Source organism: Panthera leo, chromosome B4 (genome assembly GCF_018350215.1).
Source record: "Panthera leo isolate Ple1 chromosome B4, P.leo_Ple1_pat1.1, whole genome shotgun sequence".
Taxonomy (NCBI): domain Eukaryota; kingdom Metazoa; phylum Chordata; class Mammalia; order Carnivora; family Felidae; genus Panthera; species Panthera leo.
Window position 1 is genome coordinate 94,555,848 of NC_056685.1, and position 13,330 is coordinate 94,569,177.

General features: G+C 42.8%; 1 protein-coding gene and 1 long non-coding RNA gene across 2 annotated transcripts in view; one reads left to right on the plus strand and one right to left on the minus strand.

Moving 5' to 3' along the window:
- Positions 1 to 491: 491 nt before the first annotated feature.
- Positions 492 to 2,237, minus strand: LOC122223675. Its single transcript, XR_006204385.1, has 3 exons — positions 1,905 to 2,237; positions 1,649 to 1,745; positions 492 to 895 (listed from the first exon to the last, which is right to left on the minus strand). It is a non-coding gene; the product is annotated as an uncharacterized LOC122223675 (long non-coding RNA).
- Positions 2,238 to 3,064: 827 nt separating this feature from the next.
- Positions 3,065 to 13,330, plus strand: part of KCNMB4 (potassium calcium-activated channel subfamily M regulatory beta subunit 4) — a 62,375-nt gene continuing 52,109 nt past the window's right edge. The window contains exon 1 of the mRNA XM_042947167.1: positions 3,065 to 3,462. Coding sequence (XP_042803101.1) covers positions 3,127 to 3,462 — 336 coding nt within the window. The 5' untranslated portion in view covers positions 3,065 to 3,126. The remainder of the gene's footprint in view (positions 3,463 to 13,330) is intronic.

Consider the following 13,330-nt stretch of genomic DNA (forward strand, 5'->3'; position numbering starts at 1 on the left):
AAGTCAACGGAAAGAAACCAATAACAAACACAGTGTTCCATTAAGGATAAAACAAATTTATTTAATGTGGGGAGTCTTTTGATATGTTTGACTTTCAGTAAGAAAGACATGAAGATAACGAAAGGGTTCAGAAGAACAGCAAAGCTGACTTAAAAATAGGAAATAAGGGAGAAAAGTAAATGTTTAAAGAACAGAAGGCTAGGGGCGCCTGGGTGGCGCAGTCGGTTAAGCGTCCGACTTCAGCCAGGTCACGATCTCGCGGTCCGTGAGTTCGAGCCCCGCGTCAGGCTCTGGGCTGTCCGTGAGTTCGAGCCCCGCATCAGGCTCTGGGCCGATGGCTCGGAGCCTGGAGCCTGTTTCCGATTCTGTGTCTCCCTCTCTCTCTCTGCCCCTCCCCCATTCATGCTCTGTCTCTCTCTGTCCCAAAAATAAAAATTAAAAACGTTGAAAAAAAAAAAAAAAAAAAAAAAAAGAACAGAAGGCTAGATGGCAACAGTTTCTGCAAACATTTTAATTATAAGGAAGGAGAGTGACTTAATGCAGAACTTGGGAGGAAAATGGGTTTAAAAGCCCTTAAGAATTTAGGTTAAATTAAGGCAGAATTTTCTGATACATGAAAACCATCTTACTTCAGTTTTGGGGCAGAGGGTTCACTTACAGAACTCTTTGAGCTCTGGAATCATTGAAAAATTAATCATACTTACTAAATTATCTTTGGGCATCCCCATCCCTGTGTTTTAAGGCCACTAATAAGACCACTGATAAGAGTTAATTCTGCTTCAAGGTTAAGTTGCTCAGCATACCAAGGTAGGATAATTGGCTGTTGTTATCTCCTCACCGGTGCCTCAGATCTTAGATTGGCTTGAGCGTTCTTGAAAAGGAAGATGTTTATAACCTGCAGTTGGAAAAAGATTGAGGCCAAAGATCTGTGATCTCAGGTTAAGTTGCTTCAATGATTAAACTCATTTTCCCTTTCGGATAATGTAATCACCAACAATTGTCTTCATGCCAACAGAAAGGGCAGAAAATCACATACTTCTTAGGTAAGAAAGAAGGAAATCTATTCTCTCAAAACTTGAAAGGTATTAAGTACAAGGTGTCTTCCTGATTTGGAAATCTTCCAAACCCTGTATCGTCTTAATTTTTTCAGAAAAACACTTAGGGTCTTCCTGTAATTTAAACTTGTTTTTCTCCTTGCTTGGAAATACTGTTACCTACCACATAAAGGAATGAGTACTTCAAAGTAACATATCAGAACTGCAGTTGAAAGATACTTAATACCAGTTAAGTAGCTAACATTTGAAATCCAAGAAAGAGAAGTCAAGAATTCCATGATTTGGTGTTTCCACATTCATCAGAAACATAACTGAATTTAATTAAGAGTATACCCATTTGGGACTTGCAAATCAAGAGAAAGATATGTTTACATGCTTTGCAAAGTGAACATTTTGATTCTTCAAAATGTAGGTCGAGATAGTTCTCAAGTTTGATGTGATAGAAGCGTGGCTTGGAAAAAGATAATCTTTAAAAAAAAAAAAAAAAAAAAGGTCATGAAAGAATAGAAGCCGAAAGTATGCACAGAAGAGGAGGGGGTAGAAGGAGCAACTGCAAGAATGAAGACAGCAGAATGCAGCTCTAGAAACGGTACCTGTCCCAAAGCGGGTCTGCGCGCCGCTGTCGCCTCATACACCGCTCCTGGGTAGTTCATCTACAAATTCCGGGGTGGGCCAAGGGTGGCAAGGTTCCTAAGGAAGGAAACAACAGAAAGGATTTCTGTTCTCGGGAGTCCGGGAGCGAGGGGACCGTCCTGATGGGGAAAGTGGTGTCTCCATCCAGGGCTGCAAGGCTGTTTCCTTCGGTCCCTACTCAGCCCCAGCCTCGGAGCAAATCGAGTTGGGGTTCACCTGGCTGCCGGAGACCTGAGTTTCCGCTAGATCCAGCCAGGACCCCGGCAGCGAGTTTCCTTGGTCTCGCCAGTCGCAGGCTGCTGTCCCACGCGCGATGCCTCCACAGCAAACCCCTGAATCAGCCCGTTCCACTCCTATCCTGGCGCCCTCGGGGGCGTGCTGGGGGCCGGGGCCGGGGGTGCGCGGGCCCGCGCCGAGGCGGTTGGGAGAGCTAGGACTCTTCGGCCGGACAGTTTCAGCGCTCGCTGGGCGTGGAAGGGGAGGGCGGCGAGTCACGCCCCCCGCCCCGCCGACTGCGGGTCCGCGCGCCCGCCCCGGCCCGGGAACGTGTGGCCCTGGGGCCCAGCGCACGCCCCTCGCCCGGGGACCTCCTCCCCACCAGCCTGGCCGGGCTGCGCGTTTTCCCGGAGCGCCGGCCGCCTGGCCGCTGGCTCGCTCTCCCAGCTGGCTGACCAATCCCCGTTCGGAGTTCAAGATTCCCGCCGCTCCACTCGCACTACGCCCTCGCTCCCTGTTTTCCGTTTCTGTTTTTAACTTTCACTCGGGTGAAGCTCGATCGATCCTCAGCTTTCATCTCAGAAGTCCCTCCAAGGGGGATTTAAAGAGGATCTCAAGCGCCCGCCGCCGCCCCCCACCGCGGTGCTCGCCCGCCCCTCGCCCACGGGAGACGCCCCCGCGGCGGGCGGGGCGGGAAGGCCCCCGTCGGCGGCGGGTGGGGCCGGGCGGAGCCGCCTCCCGCTCCGGGGAGCCCCGGGGCTCGGCCCAGCCCAGCCGCGCCTGCCCTCGGGGCAGCTGCCCGGAGAGCCGGCGGGGCGGCGGCCAGCAGGCGATGGAGACGGGGAGACACCGGGCGAGAGGAGGCGGGGTGGGGGAGGCGGGGAGAGCGCGGGGGCGGAGGCTGGCAGGGGGCGCTGGAGGCAGGAGCCGCCCGTGCGCTCCTCGCGCCCGAGGGTGCAGGAGGCTCTGAAGCAGCGGTCGCACCGCGAGCCTCCGGGGCCCGGCTGGCGGCGGGGCTGGGGGGGGGTGGGGCGGGGGGCGCTGCCGCCGCCGGGGGCGTCGCCGGCCTCGGCCCCTTTGTTCTCGCGCGCTCCCCCTCGCCGCCCACTCCCCTGCTGTCGCGCGGCGGCGGCGGCGGCTCCTCCCGCCCGAGGCAGTCGGGCTGGGCGCCGGGGGCGGGAGGGGGCGGGGGGAGCGCGCCAGCCGCCGGGAGTGGGGGGCGATGGCGAAGCTCCGGGTGGCTTACGAGTACACGGAAGCCGAGGACAAGAGCATCCGGCTCGGCTTGTTTCTCATCATCTCTGGCGTCGTGTCGCTCTTTATCTTCGGCTTCTGCTGGCTCAGTCCCGCGCTGCAGGATCTGCAAGCCACGGCGGCCAACTGCACGGTGCTGTCGGTGCAGCAGATCGGCGAGGTCTTTGAGTGCACCTTCACCTGTGGCGCCGACTGCAGGGGCACCTCGCAGTACCCCTGCGTCCAGGTCTACGTGAACAACTCCGAGTCCAACTCCAGGGCGCTGCTGCACAGCGACGAGCACCAGCTCCTGACCAACCCCAAGGTAAGGACGCCCCGCGAGCGATGCCTGGCTCCTGCGGAGGTCTTGAAGCTTGGGGGAGCCTCGGTGTCAGACGCCGCGCGGGGCGGGCTCGGAGTGTCTTTTTGCTCGCGTCCCTAGGAGGCGACGGGGCGTTGGACCCGCAGTGAGCACAGCCGGGAGTCCCGGGGCCCGGGGTTCGTGTGCGGCGACCGGTAATGCCCTGAGGCTTTCTTTACACATCTCTCTTGTCTCGTCTCAGATTTTGAGACCTTGGCCCAGCTCAGTCCGGCGCCTACAGGTCGGACTTTGGAGACGTGCAAGGAGCGGAAAGTTACTTTTCCTCCTGTTAAAGCCAGTGGGTAGCAGGGATCCACCTACTCGGGCGCTCGGTCAAGGTCTGAGCTCCCACGGGCCTCGTCAACCACTGGCTTTGGGAGCTCGAGATCTTTGGGCCCCTTGGAAGATGTTAGAGGGTTCCTTGCCCTTTAACTCTAAACAGACGTTTTTAACTTGGGCGGCAAAGATGAGGGTCAACAGACGACGTGGAAATCACATGCGAAATTCCGAACAAGTCTGTTTCCGGGGTTTACAGAGAGCTCCTGGTTTTCACGAAACAGATTCTCAAAAGGGTCGGGAGGAAGCCTAGTGACTCTGTGTGTCTAGGGACGATCGGGAGCCATCTGGAGAACGGTAAAACTTACTGAAAATAGAAAACCCTTCGTGATATGTACCGAATATTCCTTCCCTGGCAACTTTCTCTCAAGCAATAAAGAAAAAACCTGGTTAGGACTCGAGGGATGGATAGCCGAGAGAGGGAGACTCAGAAAACTGTTCCCAGTGGAGAGAAAAAAACTTATAAAAAGCAGTGTCCTCAGTCTGTGAACTAATTGAGCTTTGTAGTGCGCCTGGTTCTGCAAGAAGGATTTTCTTTCTTATCTTCTCTTGGTCCGTTTTTACCTTGCTTGTCGCTTAACTATCGAGTGAAAGTGTCTTTCTTCTTTAACGTTACTGTCATTTTCCCTCTTGGTGAGGGCTCTGCTAGAAATTCCAGCAGAAAAACAAAAGGGAATGAGTCTTGTGTACACAGGAAAACTTTCTGTTAAATGTGACAAGATATATTAATCCAAAAGGGAAAAAAATATATATATATTAGCATTTGAAGAGTACTTAAAACAAACGTTACCATTTCTCTGCAGTAAAACTCAGGGTCTTGTTTCCTTAAACAAACAGTAAATTCTTGAATTGGGGAAATTAAAAAAAAAGGAATTCCTTTACAAAATGACTTCTCTTTTAAAAAGATGCTCCTGCTGACAAACATGTATTCATTTACCTTAAAAATGAAGATAACATATAAGAAGTGAATATAAATAAATATAAAAGTACAGATTTAGATAAGGTATAATCAGTGTCCTGAAGAAGCACACTCTGGAAAACAAATATAAGTTAATCTGCTTAAAGCTCAGTAACTTCAAAAGAAACCCTTAGGGTTTTAGAAACATCACTTTTTTTTTTTTCTTCAGGATTAAACCATTAATATAAAAGAAGGTGCCAAGCAGTAATAGTGATTTAGAAATTATATGGTAGTTCACCATTTAGGAGGCATTGCTATAATTGGTGAAACACTGCTAATTAGTTTAAGATAGTGGTTCAGGCACTAATAATAAAGTATATACACATATACCAATAAATGGCTAATATCTGATCAAGACATTGAGAAGTTAGAATTTACTGCAAAAAGCCTGCTTGTAATTTCCAGGCAATTTTGAAGGATCTGGCAGAAAAAGTAAATTGGGATCATTAGGACATAGATTTTTAAATCACTTGGAAGCAGTCATAATGCTTTATGTAATACTACAATTTTATCTCCCCCCCCCCCTCTCTCTCTCTCTCTCTCTCTCTCTCTCTCTGTTGCAAATAATCTATTTTCTTCCAGTGCCAGTTCAGATTCCAGCAACAATTGTTTTGAAGAAGTGTCTGAACAAAATGACATTTTATAAAGTATTCAAGAAATGACAGAACTGGAGAAAGATATTTATGTCACACACACACACACACACACACACACACACACAAATGATGAGCAACAGCCCAGTGAATTTAGTCAAAGTTTCCTTAGCCAGACTAGTACACATCTTTATCCAAATTATGATTACATTATGGCATTTATAGAACATAAGTTTGTTCTTTTGCAGTCACTTTTCTACTTTTGGACAATTAAAGTACAATTCTTGTAAGCGATTAGTGATGGAAAAATTCAACATAACTGATATTGTGCCAGAACCCGGTACCTAAGCAGAATGTGTCCACAGTGCCCTTAGAAGTAGGCAGGCCCCTTTGCCCATTCCTGACGCCTCTTGGGTGCCTAGGTCTTTTCTTTGCCTTGCATCACCTAATTATCGCAGGCCTGGGTTCCCCACCCATTCCCTCTGTAGAATGTCTGGATTCCCTTCAGTGCCAAGGATCCTAATCACCTTCAACCTTCTCTTCTTCAGGACCCACTCCCCACAAGAAACCATTTTTAGGAAATCACTTCTTAGAAAGAAAAAGGACAAGGACTTTCCCCCACCCCTCCCTTGAGTTTGCTGCATTAATTATAGTAAAAGGCAGGGAAAGGGAAAGAATATTGCACATGTATAACTTCTTTAGCCAAAGACTACCAAAGAAGATAGTATGAACACATGTGACCTTTGACTAGTCCTGTCTAAGATATCTTTAAGTGTTCTTCAGCTTATTTATGGTTTGAATCATATCCATATTGTCAAGGGTAATCACTCTATCCGGTCATATAATATAGTATTCAAGTCTACTAGTTACACATAGGGCAATGACCTGCTCTGTGATTTAACCATAGTGAAATCTAAATGTGGGATATGCTCCCTCTGGGTGCTATTCCCATCACTGCATTGTTTCTGAGGGGCTAGCAGTTGTGTGTGCTAAGAGCTTTGGTTCTTAACCTTGGCTGCACATTAGAATCACTGGGGGAGGGGCTCCAGGGTAGCTCAGTCCCTTAAGCATTGGACTCTTGATTTAAGCTCAGGTCATGATCTGACAGTCTCGAGATCAAGCCCCGCATTGGGTTCTGCGCTGGGCATGTAACCTGCTTAAGATTCTCTCTCTCTCCCTCAGCCCCAGCCCTGCTCGTGGGCTCTCTCTCTCTCTCTCTCTCTCTCTCTTTCTCAAAAAAAAAAAAAAAAAAAAAATCACTAGGGAAACTTTACAAAGAAATTCTTATGCTTGGGTCCCACCCTTAGAGATTTGGACTTGGTCTTGGAAGAGTCCTGAGAGTTGGTATTTTTTAAAAAGTTCTGGAAGTGACTCTAATGTGTAGACAGAGTCAAAAATTACTGGATTAGAAAACATATTCATCTGTTGTGCAAGAAAAGTAAAATAAGAACCAAAAGGATCCATTGTGATTAATACTTGTGTTTTTAGGTTAAAAGATGTTACTGATCCTACTGAATATAGGGAACTGGCATAAAAGGACAGACTCAAGGAAATTCTGAAGGAAAAGAAGAGGATCATTTAACATTAGTGTCAAAATGGTCATTTAAAATTGGTTTAGCTTAAATGAACTTAATGCAGTTCCAGACATTTGCTCTCACATCAATATATACATCGGGTGGCAGAGAAAAGATGGATTTTTAAAACTATCTCTTGTTTGTGCAATAAGAGAGTGAGTGATTAGAAGCTATGTGTTTTATTTTTGTTTTAAGGTTTTTTTTTTTGTTGTTGTTGTTGTTGTTCTCTGGTCTGAAAAACCTAGACACAAAGGGAAAAAGTCTATTCCTAAGAATAGTACTGTGAAAGTGAGAGAAATTCACTGAAGAGAAGAAAAACTTTAGACTTTTGAGTGTATCCTCTGAAACTGAATGTCCCTAACTGTGTTCCTCGCAGCTTACGGTTCCCTTGGTATCCTTCACAACCACACTGGTATGTCCCAAAGCCCCGTCCCCTGCCCCCCAGTCACACATCCTGTGTAGACAGTGTGGTCTCCTGGGGTTGATTTCTGAACTGCATCCTAGAAATAAATGTTCAGTATGATACAGTTTGTGCTCTAGGGAGGTCCATCACATCAAAACTAAGTAATCAAAGGCTAAACTGGATTGTGACGATTTCTCTATAATCTTTATTTCTCTATGATAAGGATGGCTTGCTGTGGTTTTTTCCTCTGGTGATTATATCAAATAACTTGACAAGTACGTAAAATCCAATTCCTCCAATACTTGCTTAGCCTCTGTGATCAAAGGATGGAGCAAGAAACAGGAGTACGTCTTAGCATCTTATGATCAAAGGACTGGGCAGGAAATAAGGACATACAGGGGCGCCTGAGTGGCTCAGTTGGTTAAGCGTCCAACTCTTGGTTTCACCTCACGTTGTAATCTTATGATTCGAGAGTTTGAGCCCCATATCAGGCTCTGTGCTTGAGATTCTCTTTGTCCTCTCTTACTGCCCTACTCCAATGCTTGCACACACACACTCACCTCTCTCTCTCAAAAATAAATAAACTAAAAAAAAAAAGAAACAAGGACATACAAAGATAAGTTTATTCATTTAACAAATATTTGTTAAATGCCTCCTCTGTGCAATGCATGCTTCCAGGTTCTGAGACTAGAATAGAGATCAAAATAAAGTCTGAAGTTTATGTTTTGGTAGATGCTGACAGACAAGAAATACACTTATAATGTAATGTCATGTAATGGTAAAGGTGTAAAGAAAATTCAGGCAGCAAAAGGGTACAGACTGGTGGAAGAAATGAAGGGCTGCCCTTTTGCACACAGTGGTTAAGTGACATTTGTACAGAGACCAAAGAACATGAGGGGGTGAATAGAGGCATAGAGGACAGAAAAGAGTCAATCATATAGCTGTCTTGAGAAAGAGTGTTTCACAGGCTGAGGGCACAGTAAGTGCAGAGGCCCTGGGGCAAGTGGCTGCCAGGCTAATGTGAGGAACAGTAAGGATGACAATAAGGCCGGACTACAGTGAGCAAGACGTGAAACAGTGGGAGGTGAGGTTAGACCTTACAGAACACTGTAAGACCTTTGGATTCTGTTCTGTGTATGATGGTAAGCTGTCTGACATTAAGTAGGACTGAGATATAATCAGACTTAAACTTCTAAAAAATGTAGATGATCCTTCTGGATGCTGGATGGAGAATAGAATTTTTGTGTATTTGTGTGTGTACATGCATATGCACATGCTCACTTGTGCAAGGTAAGAGATGCAGGGGCAGGATTGAAAACAAGGAGTCTAGTAGGGCAGGCAAATGGTGATGGTGACTTAGATCAGGGGTGAGCATTGGTGAAGTTCACTGATGGACTGGTCAAAGATGACTCAGCAGTTTGTGGTAAGCCCAACTGGGTGAAGGGAGGTGATTTTACTAGATGGGAAAACTAGAGAAGAGTAGTTTGGGAGGAGTGTGAATGGAAAACAAGGGTTTAGTCTTAGATATGTCTAACAGACATACAAGTGAGGATGAATCCATACGTTTCTGCCCTCAATGAGTTCATTCTCCGGCAGAGGAAATAACACAAATAACTATCAAAGGAAGTGTAATGTAAGTTCTACAGGAAAGTACAAACACTAGAGAGGAAAGATTAGGAGAAAAGCTTCATGGGAAACGAAACATTTGCTATGAAAATTTGAGAATGAATAGGATTTTCATCTTGGGAGAAAAAGTAGGGAGGAATGAAGAGAACATCAAGGAAGAGAAAATGCCAGAAGCAAAGCTGGGTGAGTGCAGGCTATGTTGGGGAATCATCAGATAGACCATGTGGTTGGAACACAGTTACAAAGAACAGAGTCTTAGGGCTAAGGTGGGAGAGTAAACTGGGATCAATAATGTGGAATTGGGTTTGGTGACATTGGGAAACCATGATAGGAAGAAGAATGCACCCCCCCCCCCCCACCAAGATGTCCACATCTTTTTTTTTTTTTAATATTTTTTTTAATGTTTATTTATATTTGAGGGAGACAGAGGGTGAGTGAGGAAGGAGCAGAGAGAGAGGCAGACACAGATATGAAGCAGGTTCCAGGCTCTGAGCTGTCAGCACAGAGCCCAACCTGGGACTCAAACTCATGAACCCATGAGATCATGACCTGAGCTGAAGTCAAATGCTAAACCAACTGAGCCACCCAGGTGCCCCCAAGATGTCCACATCTTAATCCCCAGAATCTGTGAGTATCTTATGTTACCTGGTAAGGGGGAATTAAAGCTCCAGATGGAATTATGGTAGTTTATCAGTTGACATTAAAATATGGAGATTATTCTGGTGGGCCTAGGGTAATCACAAGCCTCCTTTAATGTGAAAGAGGCGGTCAGAGTGATGTAATATGAGAAAGACTCAACCAGGCATTGCTAACTTTGAGTACGGAAGTGGAGCCAAGGAATGTAGGCAGCCTTCTTTTCCAAGGAAGCGGGGAAAGGCAAGAAAATAGATTATCCCTTAGAGAATCTAGAAGAGAATACAGCCCCAGTTTGGTGAGACCCACTTGAGAATTCCGACCACTAGAATTTTAAGATAATAAATTTGTGTTGTTTAAGCCATTAAGTTTGTGTTACAACAACAGAAATCTAACACAGAAGCCAAGGAAAGTTTTTGAGTAGGTGAGTAATCACGATTCAGTATTTTGGGGTGCTTGGGTGGCTCAGTTGGTTGAACATCTGACTCTTGATTTTGGCTCAGGTCATGATCTCAAGCCTTGCATCAGGCTCCATGCTGAGCACTGTGAATTTGCTAGAAATTCACATTCTCAAGTCTCATCTTAGGCCCACTGAATCATAAACTCCACCCCAGTTTCTGACTTAGAAGTTCTATGTTGAAGTTCAAGAATTTGTAAAGTAAAAGAATGTATAAATAGGTGGGGAAGATGAAATAATATAAAGCAAACAGTCCAAAAGAAGGCAAGGAGAAGAAGAAATGTAGACAAGTAGAACACCAACAAAAAAATAATAAGATAGATTTAAATGCCAATTTATAAGTAATTATATTAAATGTAAGTGGATTAACTTCCACTTAAAAGACAGAGATTGTAGACTGGAAAAAAACAAACAAACCCAAACATATGCTGTTTTCAAGAGTCACACATAGAATATAAGGACACAGAAAGGTTGAAAGTTAAAAGATGGGAGAATATACATACAAACATCAACCAAAACAGGAAAAGAAAAGCTGGAGTATCTGTATTATATGAAATATAGTAGACTTTGAGGCAAAAATTTGTTACTAGATAAAAAGGAGGGACACTTTGTAATTATAAAAAAATCCAATGTAATATAGCAATTCTATATTGGGATATACCTAAAAATACAGCCTCAAAATACATTAAAAAAAATAAAACACCTCAATGGAGAAATACACAAGTCTATCATGAGAGTGAGAGATTTTAACACACCTCTGTGACTAATAAACAATCAGACAAAAGTAATATTGACACCTATATGATAGATTTAAATAAAATGTTTAATGACTGACAACTGCAATATAGAATAGTATATTAAGTTGTAGCAAGGTGTACACTATTTTAAGTGCTCATGTAATATTTACAAAAACGTCATATTCAGGGTCATAAAATAAACCTTGACAAATTTTAAAAGTGAAATGGTAAAGAGTGTATCCTTAGAGAAATTAAATTAGCAATTATTAAATTTTACTGAAAAACATAGAAGATGTGGAAAACTCTTCAGGGAAAGAATGAGTCAATTAGCTGTACATGAAAAAGACAATCTGACACATACTTCACACTCATAAAATCCAGTTCCAAATGGAAGAAAAACTAAATATGAAAAGAAAACTATAAAACTTTCAGGAGGAAGCTTGGGAAAATATCTTTATGACAGAGACTTAAATATTTTCTTAAATGAGACTAAACAAATAAGAGGAAATAGTGACACATTTGAGCACGTTAAAATAACAATTTCTATATGACTAAAATTATTGTAAACTAAGCGGAAATAAAGCTAAATATTAGTGCAAGATAATGGCAAAACAGTAATAAACAAAAATGAAAATGTCTACAAATCATTAAGACAATGGTGTATGATATAATGGGAAAATGAGCAAAAGATATGTACAAGCAATTCATAAAAGAAACTCAAAGATCAATAAATGTGAAAAGATGCTCAATTCCACTAATCTCAGGGAAATTCAGAAGGCAACAATAACAGGACACCATTTCACACCCATCATTTTGGAAAAACTTAATATGCTTCATATGACCAAATGTTGGTGAGGATTGAAGAAAATGGTAAGTTTTACCCATTGCTAGGAAATTGGTTCAACCATTTAGGGAAATAATCAAACATATTAAGTGTAACTGAAGCTGTGCATATCTGAAAACCTGACAATTTCACTTCAGGGTATCTACTCTAAAGAACTCTAACACATATCCAAGGAAATGTATATATGGGGTATTTCATTGCAGAATTGTGTGTAGTAGTGAAATGTAGAAACAACCTAATAGAATTAGGATATTGGATGGGATGCTTTAACAGGAACCTAATCACAGTGACCTAAACAAAGTAAGTACTAGTTTCTTTTCTTTTCTTTTCTTTTTTTCTGTTATAAATGTCTGAGCCTGTACATAATCCATGGGGCTGTGCCAGACTTTGAATGTGGAAGGTCATCCAAAGACCCAGGTTCCTACTGTCTTGTTGCTCTACAATCTCTTAGGATGCTTTTACTAACTTGATCATGTCTTTTAGGCAGTAGGAAAGGGGAAAAAGAGAAAATAGATGGAAAGCAGCTTTCTTTCTTTTTTTTAATGGCATGTAATTCACATAAAATGATATTTGCCCTTTCAACAGGTACAGTTTTTAGTATATTCACAAAACTGTGCAATCGTTATCACTATCTTATTTTAGAATATTTTCATCACTCCCAAAAGGAATCCCGTACACATTAGTACTCATTCCCCTTTCTCCTAACTTGGTCATGGTATTTAATCCTTTTTTTATATGTTCCTAGATTTATTTGGTTTACTAGCATTTAGTTGAGGATTTTTGCATCTGTATTTATCAGGTGTATTGGTCTGTAGTTTTCTTGTGATGTCTTTGTCTGACTTTGGTATCATGGTAATAGAATTAGTTGGGAAGTGTTCCCTCTTCTATTGTTTGAAAGAGTTTGTGATTATATACCATGATCAAGTGGGATTTATTCCAGGAATGCAGGTTGGTCCAACATGCTAAAATCAACCAATGTAATTAATACATCATATTAATAGACTAAAGGATGGAAATCACATGATTATTACAGTATATGCAGAAAAAACATTTAACAAAATCCTCTCATGATTAAAAAAAAAATCAAACTAGGAATAGCCGAGAACTTCCTCAACTTGATAAAGGGCTACTACGAATAGCTAATAAATGGTGAAAGACTGAAAGCTTTCCCCCTAAGATCAGAAATAAGACAAGGATGTCTGCTCTCGCCACCCCTGTTTGATGTTGGAAGTTCTATCTAGGACGGTTAGGTAAGGAAAAAATGTAAAAAGACAGCCAGATTGGAAAGGAAGACATAAAACTATTTACAAATCATGTGATCTTGTATAAAGAAACTCCTAAAGAATCCACCAAAAACAAAACAAACAAAAAACCCATCTGTCAGACATAATAAATTCAGCAAGGTTACAGAATACAGATCAATATACAAAAATCAATTGTATTTTTATACACTAACAATGAACAATCTAAAAATGAAATTAAGAACACAATTCTATTTACAATATTATTAAAATGATAAATTACTTAGGAATGTATTTCACAAAAGAGTATTTCTAACAAAAGAGCAAAAGACTTGTACCTTGAAAGCTATAAAACACTATCAAGAGAAATTAAAGAAGACCTAAATAAATGGAAAGATATCTTTTGTCTGTGGATTGGAAGACTTAATAT